The sequence below is a fragment of the Photinus pyralis genome, unplaced genomic scaffold (genome assembly GCF_008802855.1).
Source record: "Photinus pyralis isolate 1611_PpyrPB1 unplaced genomic scaffold, Ppyr1.3 Ppyr1.4_LG1, whole genome shotgun sequence".
NCBI lineage: Eukaryota > Metazoa > Arthropoda > Insecta > Coleoptera > Lampyridae > Photinus > Photinus pyralis.
Genome location: NW_022170249.1, coordinates 17,304,278 through 17,317,629, shown reverse-complemented (window position 1 = coordinate 17,317,629; position 13,352 = coordinate 17,304,278). Strand labels below are relative to the sequence as shown.

At 35.4% G+C, this 13,352-nt stretch overlaps 2 protein-coding genes and 1 long non-coding RNA gene across 5 annotated transcripts in view; 2 read left to right on the top strand and 1 right to left on the bottom strand.

The window, feature by feature from the left end:
* The window catches only part of LOC116160122, a 33,654-nt gene extending 22,180 nt beyond the window's left edge, over positions 1–11,474 (bottom strand). For 2 of the 3 annotated variants that reach the window (XM_031473261.1, XM_031473260.1), the window contains exons 1-2: positions 11,335–11,474; positions 11,077–11,289 (exon numbers count right to left, since the gene is read on the bottom strand). In XM_031473261.1, coding sequence (XP_031329121.1) covers positions 11,077–11,289; positions 11,335–11,425 — 304 coding nt within the window. In that variant the 5' untranslated portion in view covers positions 11,426–11,474. The remainder of the gene's footprint in view (positions 1–11,076; positions 11,290–11,334) is intronic. The other variant, XM_031473262.1, reaches the window with a different exon arrangement.
* On the top strand, positions 6,282–10,845 carry LOC116160123 (dynein light chain 1, axonemal-like). Its single transcript, XM_031473263.1, has 4 exons — positions 6,282–7,284; positions 7,330–7,441; positions 7,492–7,672; positions 10,443–10,845. Exons 1-4 carry the CDS (start codon positions 7,130–7,132, stop codon positions 10,565–10,567), a joined length of 573 nt encoding a protein of 190 aa, XP_031329123.1. The 5' UTR covers positions 6,282–7,129; the 3' UTR covers positions 10,568–10,845.
* Positions 10,907–11,427, top strand: LOC116160124. Its single transcript, XR_004143145.1, has 3 exons — positions 10,907–11,001; positions 11,058–11,236; positions 11,290–11,427. It is a non-coding gene; the product is annotated as an uncharacterized LOC116160124 (long non-coding RNA).
* Positions 11,475–13,352: the final 1,878 nt, after the last annotated feature.

Here is a 13,352-nt window from a genome sequence, read left to right as displayed (position 1 = left end):
TTTATAATCCTCTAATGGAGTCCGACAGCGTTGACAGCTCACTTTTTGTGTGATTGATTTACAATATACAGCCTTGGATACTTATCCCATAACATTTGTCATTCAAAACAATTGTTTTCAAAAAAGGACTATTAATCAGGTGTCTCAAGAAATATCTAAATGAACCTCGATTCTTTCAAAGAAAGATGTATATTTACCATTCGCCTAACTATTGGGTTTATCCCAAAGTGAATAAGAGTCAAATAGTTAACAATTATGAGTTCTTGAATTACAGAATTCAGTCCGCCGATTATGGTCTCCGCATCTGTGAATTTGTATCTTGTCGAAATCTCCGAGATGCATGCTTATTGTGACGATGACCGTATTGCTCTACTTATCCCAAACACTTGAAAGGTAGGTTAAGAGTACCCTGATAAGTTTGCTATATTTGGCATAGTTTGACTTTAGCACCACTCGCAAACGATTATCTCATTATTTTAATAGAATTTGTTTAGGTACCTACCTACTCAATGTCTATATATATGAACATGTGTAATACTGATATAATTTGATACCCTACTTGGCTCCAAATCTAAATCTCAGTATAAAGTAGGAAATGTTAATAGATCTGATTAGGTCTTCACAGTGATCGTTTGAACCATGGATCAAAATCTATGGCAATTCAATCGTGTTGACTGCTATGAGGTAGGTTTCTCATCTTATTTTCATTATCCACAATTGCCAATTGACCAATTCTTAAAAATAGCTCAGGGCGCAATGATCTATCTACTGATTTTTCTTTAATCTCCCAAAAAATTGTTCTGTACCGGTATGGATTTTGATGAGGTTTAATGGCGAGACTTCGCTATTCCAGATTTCTATTAATCATGATGCGACCCCTGCGGTTGCGTTTTTATAAGTTTGGTATTAGAAAGTTTAAACGTTTCTAAGTTCTGAATAAGATTAGCGATCATTTTTTCTATGCATTGTTGAGTTTTCTATACGCAATGACCATTTAATGGTTTTCGGAAGTCTTGACGATAACCTGTCGACGATAACAGGAGATAATGCTATCTTAATTAGGTCTACGTGACCAAAACTGCTGATGTACAAAATACGCAATACGATGTCACCGCGTACTTGTGAAAGGTTTTAAGTTACAGCTCGAGAGCTAGGCGTAATTGATGAATGTTAAACGAATCAAAGGAGTTAATGGTTAAAAATGGCCGACTTTATTAATAAAGCGCTATTTTAGGGCGTTAATTTATTACAAGAAGTAGGGACGCGTCACTGAGAGGAAAAGCAGGAGGATCTCTGTTTAGCTACCGAACTAGAAGTCACTTTCAATTATTGCGAGCTCTCAAGAGCAAATCTTTAATGAGAGTGGTTGGAAGAAAAATCTAATTCGAGTTAGAACACGCGAATCATTGTTTACGTGCCTCCGCGAAAACATACTGCAGCAGGCTTTGTCATATACGGTGGTTAAACCTCCCTTCTTGAAATTTTAACTTTCTAAATGAACTAGAAAATTGTTTAGGAAAATAATTAACTGACCAATGGCTAGATCTATATGAAATAATTTTTTAGTATCTGGTAACACCCCGAATGAAAAAGTCTGCCCTTTTCCCTTGAATTTTTTTAAATTTCTGTTCTTCTGCTGAATATACAATAGATATTCTAACGTGATATTAACACAAATAATAGATTGATAAATAAAGAAAATCACAATCCACAATCCACGTCGCTTACAATGTTTTTCGTGTTCTTATCTGAAGTAATTTTTACCCATAGCTTTTTATCAAAACTTTTTAGTTCGTGGCCACGATCGATCCAAGACTACTCTTATATTTCCCTATTAGAAACTATTTTAAATTAATAAATTCGGACCCATTCCCTTGGACAATTTTACTGAATAAAAAACAACGGAATTTCCGTTTAAATTACTTAAAATACGACTCTGTTAATCGGTCCTTAAATAAATACATTGCACATAATTGTCCCTTTTAATAATCACACAAAATTTTAATTAGTATTTTAAATCAAGGAATTTTTTTCCTTATGCGTATGCGTATGAACTCATCCAAAAAAAACAGTTTATTCGTGCAGTAAGAAATTCAAAATTGCACAATAGTTTCTTAAAGCAATGTCTACTGATGCCGGTGATTTCCGTCGCCTACAGAATCAGTTTCCTCTGTGAAATGGATACTTCTGAGGTTACCCTTAGCTCGAATGAAATGTGGATCTCATTTAGATAGCCGTCGGATGTCTCACGCGAAAATACAATGGAATTTTTTTGGATAATGAATCGCTGGGATTAGTGGTGTCTTTACGCACGGGCACGATGGGCTCGTGCCCAGGGGTCCAGCGGGTTAAGCGGCCCCCGAGACGAGACGTGCCTTAGATATATATTACAAATTGCAAATGTAACTAAAAGAAATTAGTAATAGTAGGTTTTCTTTGTTCATATTTGTGAATTCAAACTGTAGTTAACTTTCAAAAATAACAAACAAGAAACGCTTTTTGTCCTGGGTGTGAAGGGAAATTGAGTGGAGCTTTCATTGCGTGAAGTAGAGGTCGCGCATTTTCTGAACGTATGTACGCGAAAAGCTCGTGTCGTCTAGAGCAAAAATAGTTAAAAAGATACTACAAGTTCGAACTAAAGAGTGGGTGCTTAACCATAAACGTGCTAATATTACATAAATTCTCCAAGCCTATTGGAGTATGTATTATCAGATTTAGTATTTTTCCAAATTTTTATTACAAAAATGCTTTCCTATTATTAAACCATTTATTCATTTGAGCTAGCTGGAAGTAAAAGTACAAAAGGTAAGTCCCAAAAGTACTACAACAAAGAAAAAAACACGAAATGGATTAAAATTTACAAGAAGACTTTGTACATCGAACCACCCTTAGTTACACAGAAAATAAAATTCATGTATTGGATTCGGTTAGGAGACTTGAATCTTCTAATCGGATCAAAGGAGTAAATTCCAAAATTTGAATTATTATGTCAAAAAGGAACTAATATTTTGATTTCAAGTTCAAGTATTATTTAATGGGATTATTGATTAAATAGATACTGTGGGTACGAGTAGTTTTCGTAAAATTTGGGATAAAAAGGGTGCTCCGCCACCATATTTTAATTCAGTATAATTACCTATTTCCCATCAGAGTGTCTGAAGGCGGAAGCAGTGAAATTTGTAAATTTTCCGGTAAAAGCAATAATTTTACTATGTAAAGGGTAAAATTGTAAAATATCTAATTGCAATTCTTATCTCTGTAGGGTTTTAGACGAGGGCTTAGTGATTGTTCATCCATAAATGGAAGGTATTTCATTCCCGATTTGTTACCTTGACTAAAGAAGTTTAACGAAATTTGCATTAATTGCATCCAAATTTGAGAATCTGCAAAATTGGGTAGTACCTATTTCTCAATTTCGCATCTATGTTTAATTTCTGTCTCAAATGGATAATACCACTCACTTTTTATTCAATGATATACGTGGGTTGTCCAGAAAGTAGCAGGCGTTTTGAAATAAAAAATTGTAAACTTGTAAAGAAAATCTCTTATTATAATACATTTAGGAGCTACACTCTCGGGCTATTTATCAACACAAGCGCCATTCAAATTGAGGCACTTATCATAGCGTGGCACAAGTGTTTTGATTCCAACTTTGTATAAATCTGCCGCCTGAGATTTTAACCTGAAGACCTCGTTCGCAACACAGTACATGGACAGTGATGCCGAACTTCAACCCGGCGTTAACCAGTGGTTAAAGTCTCAGGCGGCGGATATATACAAAGTTGAAATCAAAACACTTGTGCCATGCCATGATAAGTGCCTCAATATGTTGAAAGATAGCCTAAGAGTGTAGCTTCCAAATGTATATAATAAAAGTTGTTTCTTACACTTTCTAAATTTTTTATTTCAAAACGTGTGTTACTTTCTGGATAGCTCTCGACTTGTTAATCACCCATTAGTTCAAAAAATGAAATCCCGCAACGCACGGCCCAAAACAAACGTAAACCTATTACGAAAACAAAAAGTGTTGATCTTTTTGAACCATTCCATCAATAATCACCTGGGCTTGAGGTTAAGATTTAAAATAGTAGGCAACCCACTCACTACAACTGCGTTATCAGATGAACGCAATCTCGAGGCTATAGACCTTTGGTGTTTGCACCTTTTTTACTATGTGTCATCACACATTCAACAAAAGCATAAATAAAACACTTATGCAACGAAAGGGAATACAGTTTTTAAATAAGGGCAGGCGATACGAGAAATAGGGCTTACTGTATGATGCATACTCACGTCGTCTGCTCACATATTTATCCCGCAAAATAAAGAATAAAAAGGCGACAATCCCACATAAAACGATCAAGAGAGCAATAATGAAATAGTTCCTCATTTTGCGCACTTATATAAGATCTCAATTAAATTAGTATATTGAATCTATGATAAATAGGTAGATAAATTTCGAGCATTTACCCCTCCAAAATGATAATGTCTAACGTGAATAACTTCTGAAATAACAGGAACTGAAGCATCAACAAGCCACAGCAAACCTTTAAGAAAACGTACGCGTTTTGACAGAAATGCAATGAAAAAGAAGCCTTCTTTTGGGTTTGTTCGTTTAGCTGACTATCGAAGTCCTGCTGTCGCAACTTTGTTTTATTGTGTCATTTTGTTATTTTTGTTACTGCAACATCCACACAAGGTCCAATGTTCCCAATAAAATCTGAGGCATAGGTACCTACCCCAAAAACTACATGAACACCTTTGACAGCAAACAACAATCATTTCCTGATAGTTTCGTTTTCGAAACATGTTTGTTTTATATTTTTGTCGCTTTCTACGAGCGGTGTCTTTGTCTATTTATAAGCTGAGAAAATGTAAACCTAAACTACTCCACTAATCCAACTCACACACAACTATTCCCATTCGAAGCAGGGACCCACTTAATTATCGCCAAGCATTCTAGGTAAGTCAATTTTTATAGCGCAATCCGTATGGACCTGATACAGTTTTATTATGCACCTAAGATGTGGCAGTTTTTCAACTAAGAAAAAAACAGGGTGTTAGGATACTGTTCCTACACAAACTTTAGAAACTTAAACAGCCATATGGTTGCCAAATGACATGTTTTTTTTCAGTTGATGCGTATTAAATTTTTCAAAACACGGTTAAGATTTGTATGCATGATGTTATGCAAATTTTTGGAGCAATCCATTAATCTAATTAATCCAACGTTGTATCTTATACCGCATTTAGGGACCACCCTCTACATAAAAATATTATTAGACAAGTAAACAATTTTTTTATTTTAACTTTTTACCACCCGCCCGTTAGTATGGGAGGTATTCCATTGGGGTAAAAATGCCCCCCCCCCCACTTTTTTGACAGATGAACCGATTGGAACCAAATTTGGTACGCATGTTCTTAGCCACAAAGTGCAGAATCGTGCATGCATAAGTGTGCTGTGCTAGGCAAAGAATTTTTTTGTAGTATTATCATTTTCCCGGGGAAAACCTCTTAAAGGTTACTGTCTCACTGCCAGACATCCCTTCAATACAATAACTTTAGAATATGAAGTAGTTGCGGCACACGAAAAAACCTGGAAGACAGATTATATTTCTCACAAATAACGAAGAACCGAAGATGTGGTTACGTTATCCATTGGTCTATTCCAGAGGCGAGCTTTCGCGAAGGAGTTTACTGGGGCGCATTGAATTTTCGTGGGCGGCGAGTATATTCCTGTGAGAACTTTTCCACTGGTAAATGTTTTAGGGCTAAATTTACCCACTTTAAATTTACATGGCAGGTTTTCTCGGAGAATTTACCACACGCGACGATTAAATATAAAAAATACATTTTAAAAGGATGTGATACCCACTTCTACGTGACTGCAAAAAATTAAAGTTTAATAATATCTGGTTTTAGAATAACAGAAAAATGATAGGTACTCGAAAAAGATTAAATCAGGTGTAGGACATCATTCATTAGGAAAAACCTAGGAAAATCCATCTGAATAATTTTCATTAAATGTTCCAGAGAGAACACTTCGCTTACTCACGATAACTTTGGAGTTATATGACCGCTACCCTACCAAGGCCGCCTTTTTTCAGTTTTCAGACTAGTCACAGCTAAACAGCACAGATACTATAATAAGACGAGATCAAAGATAACTTGGCCTTACTCTTCAAATGTATGGTCTGCACTGGTTTAAAGTTAACTCCGTTAATAATTAGTGTACGCCATAAAAACATACATACAATCCTTGGGCTTTCTAGGTACTTCTATACATATCATCAACGTTTTAGGTAAGCAGATAATACTCACATTCCAAACTTCCTCCATACAACAGATCCAAAAAAGGCATCCCTTGCTTCCTAACAAACTTTCTGATAATCCAAATTAGAGCAACTATCAGGCACAGTATAATTAACAAGCATATTTCGTAATCCTCGATCATTTTGAGCACTCCGTTTAAACGATAACGCGCTTTTTACTCCACTAAGATACGTTGCCACAGAGTAAATTGAATTTTTAGCTCGAAAAATCATAATATAGATAAGATAGTGTAGTATAAATACAAGATGAAGTGATGGGATTAGAAGAGAATGAAAAGGAGCACTACACGTGGACTTCGGATCCGTTGTCTGCAAATACCTATCTCCGAGTACGAGTAAGAATTTACGACTTAGTGATTACGTTACTTTAGTACTGTAACCTTCAACAAAATGTGTACCATTCCATCGACGCAACCAGAAAGCCATTTTGTTCAATTCAGGGGAATTTTTCTTCTTGAAAGACTCACGTCTTACTTTTGATATAGGTGCACTGCCTCTTCCATTTTTCTTAATATATAAGCATTACTTACCCGCCCGACACCAAGAAAAACTTTTCCCTGCAGTGGCACAGTTTTGATACTTTCTGGTACATTCACTACCGTCAATATACAATGTTGATGAAAGTAAAATGCCTCAGTTGATAAAATCCAGTATGTGATCCGAAAAATTAGTCCTTGTTTGTGATTGGCACATTACACAGAAAATCAATTTTTATATTCATACGCCTCATTTGTATCGACCAAACAATAACAGCTTTACAACCATTCCACAAACTTTGCCAAAGCACACGTTAGAAAATGGCTCGTGCCACAACCATTAAGGAAGCAATGAAGAAATGGGAAGAAAAACATCCCAACGAGGAAATTAGTAAGGCTACCGAAGTCGGTCTTCAATTCCAATGGCCGCCCATAGAAAAAATGGATAATTCTTTGGCGTCGTTAACCAGCGTCAGGTATTTTGCAATTGAAGTTTCGTAAAGCTCGCCCATTTTTTTTAGAAGGCTTAGCCTATCGACGAACGTGATTGAGAAAATAAGTGGCTTGAATTCTCTTAAAAATCTAAGGATTTTATCCTTGGGTCGAAATTATATTAAAAGTTTCGCAGGATTGGTAAATATGTTTGCGTTAAATCACAACCTTATACTGACGGTGACGCTTAGGAGGCGCTTGGTGAAACTCTGGAGGAGTTATGGATTTCTTATAATTTGATAGAGAAAGTGAAAGGTGTGGGAGCGTTAAAGAAGCTGAAAGTTTTGTATATGTCTAATAACCTTGTCAAAGAGTGGGGACAGTTTAATCTATTACAAGAGATACCGTCGCTGGAGAACTTACTTTTCATAGGTTTGTATAAATATCTGTCACATTATGTTGTGTAATTGCATATTGCACTTGGAGTAGAATTGTACAATGCATCTCTCCTAGCATCTCTCCCAACTATTTTTCAATACAGTGTATTTGCCGACAGTCTCTTGTACTGCTATATTAGTGAAGTGGGAACGTTATACACTGCCTTTTTTTGAGCCCCGAAAAAAAATTGTCTCAGATCGACCGGGAAAAAAAATTTTCTTATAGAATGTGCCCTGTAGATCCCATTTCTAGTCTATAACTTTTGATTGAGAAGTCTAATCGAAAAAGTACGAATTGTTTTGGATTCTATACCCCAAAATTAATAAGAAAAAGTGTTTTCCCGAGAAATTTTGGTGTAGTCGATTTTTGGTAAAAAAGGAAGGTTATACAATGCCTTTTTTTGATCCCCGAAAAAAAAATTATCTCAGATCGACCGGGAAAAAAATTTTTCTTATAGAATGTGCCCTGTAGAATCCATAATTTCAAACCGTTCGAAGATTGGGCGATTAGTTCAAAAGTTACAGCCCTTTGAATTTTCTTTCGAAATTGGTTTCTAGTCTATAACTTTTGATTGGGGAGTCTAATCGAAAAAGTACGAATTGTTTTGGATTCTATACCTCAAAATAAATAAGAAAAAGTGTTTTCCCGAGAAATTTTGGTGTAGTCGATTTTTGGTTAAAAAAAGAAGGTTATACACTGCCTTTTTTTGAGCCCCGAAAAAAAAATTGTCTCAGATCGACCGGGAAAAAAATTTTTCTTATAGAATGTGCCCTGTAGAATCCATAATTTCAAACAGTTCGAAGATTGGGCCATTAGTTCAAAAGTTACAGCCCTTTGAATTTTCTTTCGAAATTAGTTTCAAGTCCATAACTTTTGATTGAGAAGTCTGATCGAAAAAGTGCGAATTGTTTTGGATTCTATGCCGCAGAATTAATAAGAAAAAGTGTTTTCCCGAGAAATTTTGGTGTAGTCGATTTTTGGTAAAAAAAGGATGGTTATACACTGCCTTTTTTTGAGCCTCGAAAAAAAAATTGGAGTAGAATTGTACAATCCATCTCTCCTGGCATCTCTCCCAACTATTTTTCAATACAAATATTCCATTTAAATTGTGTATTTGCCGACAGTCTCTTGTACTGCTATATTAGTGAAGTGGAATCGTTATCAGAACAGTTAAAGTGAGCGAGTTTGTTCTTTTAGTAAACCTAAGCACCTTGGAAGAGATATAAATGATATAGTTAAACCTGCCTAATCGCATGTGGTTACCATTTAGTCATTTTAATTTTGACCTGCACGGCTAGTTCTGGTAACATACATTTTTACGGTGATGTACTTTCTGCTTTCCTAATTTTTAAACATTGATAAGAAAACTTCAAGAGCCCGTAGCTAGAAAACAATGCATTTTTTTGTAAAAAATGGGTTTTCGGCTCTATGGGCTTTCGATATTTGATGAGAAACTTTTTTTCTACGACTCCCTACCAATTATTTTTTCTATATTTGCTGTTTTTTTAGTTTTCTAATGCAAGGACAATAAATAAATAAAAATAAATAAACATACGAGTATATTTGTAACAAAATCAAATACCTAGTGAAATGGTTCTAATTTGAATTTGCCTTTACAGGATTTCATATTTCTAGTTTTTGCTATATAGTCCAGTCATTCTATGCCAAAGTGGAAAAAATGTATAACAAAGTTGTAGAAAATTTTATGAGCTTTCGATTTTTTCCTACGATATCTCATTTTCGGCTATATTCCGCAAAATCGCAAAACTGTACCTTCAATCCCCTCCCCACCCTCCGGCGACACCGAAATTTCTCGGGACCATTTTTTTCGTAAAGAGCAAAATAATCTGATTGGCGGAATATTTCACGTACCTAGAACCGCTATGTACTATACAGGGTGTCTTAAGTTGAGGAGGATAACATGGCTATCTTTGTTATTATTATACACAAAGTTGTGTAGTTTTTTATGCTAATGGATATTCCGTTGCGATATTTGGAAAAAAATAATTCGTTTCGTAGATAATTGGAATAAAGTGAAAATCGCCATTTTTAGAAAGTTCAAATATTTTGGTAACAAAGAGAGCTATAGAAAAAAGTTTCAAATAAAAGTTGCAAGATTCGATGGGATAAATTTAATAGTCGTAGAAAAAAAAGTTCAAAATTGCGGTTTTCGACATATTGACATCAACTTCCTTATTTTAAATGGACGCCATGTTGGATTTGTACCATACCCAAATTGGGGCTGTACGTTTTTCTGCTCTCATTACAAAGGCTGTTATTTAAGAAAAACGATTGTTCTATTTCTATACATGGATGTAACTAAACTACTAAGAGCGATATTCCAACTTTTTAAAGTATAATAGTTATAGACATTCTTTTCGTCAATGGAAAGAATACCCACTATCGAGAATTTGGTAGACAATAACTACAAAGGCAGTATTTCGTAAGAACCTTTGACTGTTTATTCTAATATCGGAAAGGAGCCTTAAAATCGCTCGTTCTGATTAGCCCTCTATTAGTATAAACAGCAATTAGTTTCAGCGAACTGTACTGTTTAAGCATGGCAAATTACTATTGTATAAGCAATTAATTTAATACTAAAAGATATATTCTTCTGGATGTTGGTGGGACTGTGTCTTTAATAAAAGGAAAAATAAAAAATGTCACTATTTTTCACTATATTTCATTATTAGCCATCGCAACACAAATGCCACCACCCTAAGATCGATGATAATAGCATCCACTTAAAAATGATAATTTACAGGTAATCCATTGTTCGACAGCCTCGATGAGACAGTATGGAGAACTGAAGCCAGCAAACGATTACCCAATTTAAAAAAACTCGACGGAGAAACTGTATTGCGCGAGGAAGCCGAAGAAGAAGATTAAGTGATACCATTCCGGTAACATTTTAAGTTTCAATAAACCAGATGATGTTCTCTTACTACGATAAGTGAAGTTTTCGAATTACTTACCATCTAGTGATCTTCCACTCGCGGAGAAAAGACCCGAACAGCACAAATGGATCAAGAACAACAAACCACAAAGCGCAAAGAACGCAATTTCGTAAATAATCTCCATTTCATGGTCGATTATCATTTTTGATTAACAGAAGTCGAAAAATTAACTGCTTCGTTTACTTTTCTTTAACTATCACTGCTATTCCTCCCTCCCCATCTTTAGATAAACAAAACCGCCGCTCATTATCTAAATTAGTTGATAATGGCAAGGTTATAAATTAAACACGTTGGCTTACTTTACGCAAATGTAATGTGTCAGCAGATAAACTAAAAGAATAATTATTTACTTTAACCGGTAGGATGGTATGGCGGTGGTTTTTCGTGTCGACCTAAACAGTTTAGGTAATTAATATTTCTAGTAAACGCCTTGTTACTTACTGCATTGCATGGGCTCCCTTGGCACTACTAAAATACCTTCAGGTGTCGTGGTAACGTTGACAACACCAAGCTGATCTAGATTTGTAACGTTCCAGCCAAACGATTCTTGGGGATAGACGTGTTGACTTTGGTACGCCGGATTGTATTGCGGTGTCAGTACGTAAGCACTTTGAATGGTTGCTATCCGTGAAACTAATTGCGACTCTTTTTTAGCTGGAAAGTCCAAATGGAAAGATAATAGCTAGCTAGAATTCTTACCTTTCCTGCGTTTCACACAGGTCGCAATGCTCCAAACAATTAGAGGTACTAGTGCCACTAGCAAAAATATCACCCAATCTATCCAATTCATCACGAATGAAAATTAGTTATATTCAAAGGCGTTAAATTGTTACTACTATCATCGTGTTGAACGGCTGATAATGAAGTAAAAACGAATTGATTACTCCCATCTCATCGATAAGGCATTTAGGCATATCTTGCTCAAGTGCTATCATCAAGGAAATGTACCTAGCAACACAGATTTTCCTCTTCTTCCCAATTATTATTTAGCTATGCTATTCGCAGTATGAGTAGAGATGCGTGGATTCTGGATAAATGGGTATCTCAATACTAGTCTGTCATGTATATCTTTTATGAATGCATTATCGTGCATTTCGAAAAGATAATATTTCGATAATACCCTCAACATTATATATTGTGACTTCCGTCAACAAATGTTTTGTAGCAAATTTGCACATTTTCTGTCCCCCCGTCGAATCGATGAAGTACCCGGCACTTCTGAGAAGAATACCGTAGTAAGCCCCAATTTAAGTCGGCGTCATCCTCGCTTGTTACTTGTGATATGCAGCGGAGGAAAGAAGGCTTGTCGCTCTGCTTAGCGGTCTGTATGTAAACAAGGTTTTTCTTCAGCTGCCCTCGTTCTTCGGACGAATGATGAAAAACCGCACCACTCCCTTTCACTGCTGCTGACTCGCCGAATGGGAAATTTTGGAAACGCATACCTCTAACCCTTACGTGTTAAAAAACGTTTTAAAAACGACATAAAACGAACGTTTTATTAATTTGAAACGTCATACCTCAATTACCTACTGTTACTTTAGAAGGTCAAGACTCAAGAGGGTTCCGGTATTTTCAACAAGCAATTTATTATACAAAAACAATACTTTATTATTCAGTGAAGAGTAATAAAGGAACATGTGCTATCCTTTTACCAACAAAGTGTAGAAGACGTAAATGTAACGGTAGCTCTTAGCGTAGTTAGAATTTTGGAGATTATTTATGGGTGCGCATTATTGTAGGTTTTTTAACAGGGTAGTCGAAGTAAAGGCTTGGCAATTTCAAAATCTGAGTAAATTTTGATCTGTGTTTCAATTTAAAGGTTAGCAATGTTCGTGTTGTTCATATGGCTTTCGGAAATGGTCGACTCCAGAAAGTCGTAGATAATAATTAATAATAATCTAATCTCAATAGGATTTTGGTTGCAAAGATAGCCGACACAAAAACTACGCAGTTAAGAGATCATTGACTACATTGAAAGATTGCAATTCAGACAAAAATTGAATGCGTAGGAATCCAAGGAAGCCTATTTTTCATGCACTTCAGGAGGTACTTGCCGTGATTCCTATTTGCTGTTAATAAAAATGGTTTACCAAATCACTAGAATTAATTAATACAAAAAATAAGTATGATTTAGTCTGGAGTAGTTGTGGAGGCATTCGTTAGCGAAGCATCAACTTTGTAGGTTGCAATTTGTGTTGACTAGCCATTTATATACAAGCAATTCCAGATACTAAAAACTCTTTCAAGCGATCAGTTTCATTATGAAGGAGACTTTTTGTGCTGAAATACAATCTGCATGCAAAGAATTGTGGCACAAAGCTAATGCTTTACTACTCCTCAATCAATTATTGAAGCATTTAGTACCTATTTTAGTAGTGTGTATTCTCCTAATGATCCTAACACAATCGTCGATAGATTACTAGGATGTACTAATATGCCTATCATTAGTATTAACCATATTTCTGAAAGTGAAATCTCTCAAGCAATATCCAAATTAAAATCTAAAAATATCGTGGGTAATGATCAGATTTCATGCTTCTTAGTAAAAGATTACAACACTATTTTTGCTAAATTTGCAAATATTACTCCAGTGTTAAAAAGTGGAGACCCCACTAACGTTGCAAATTATCGACCCAGTGAGTATATTAAGCAATTTCAGCAAAATATTTGAAATTACTATATACAATAAAATCTATTATCAGGCTAGGAATCTTATA

Coding starts and splice junctions, on each gene's coding strand:
- LOC116160123 (XM_031473263.1), top strand. CDS start 7,130: ATGGCTCGTGCCACAACCATTAAGGAAGCAATGAAGAAATGGGAAGAA. Junction 7,285..7,329: donor GCGTCGTTAACCAGCGTCAG/GTATTTTGCAAT, acceptor CATTTTTTTTAG/AAGGCTTAGCCTATCGACGA. Junction 7,442..7,491: donor TTAAAAGTTTCGCAGGATTG/GTAAATATGTTT, acceptor GGTGACGCTTAG/GAGGCGCTTGGTGAAACTCT.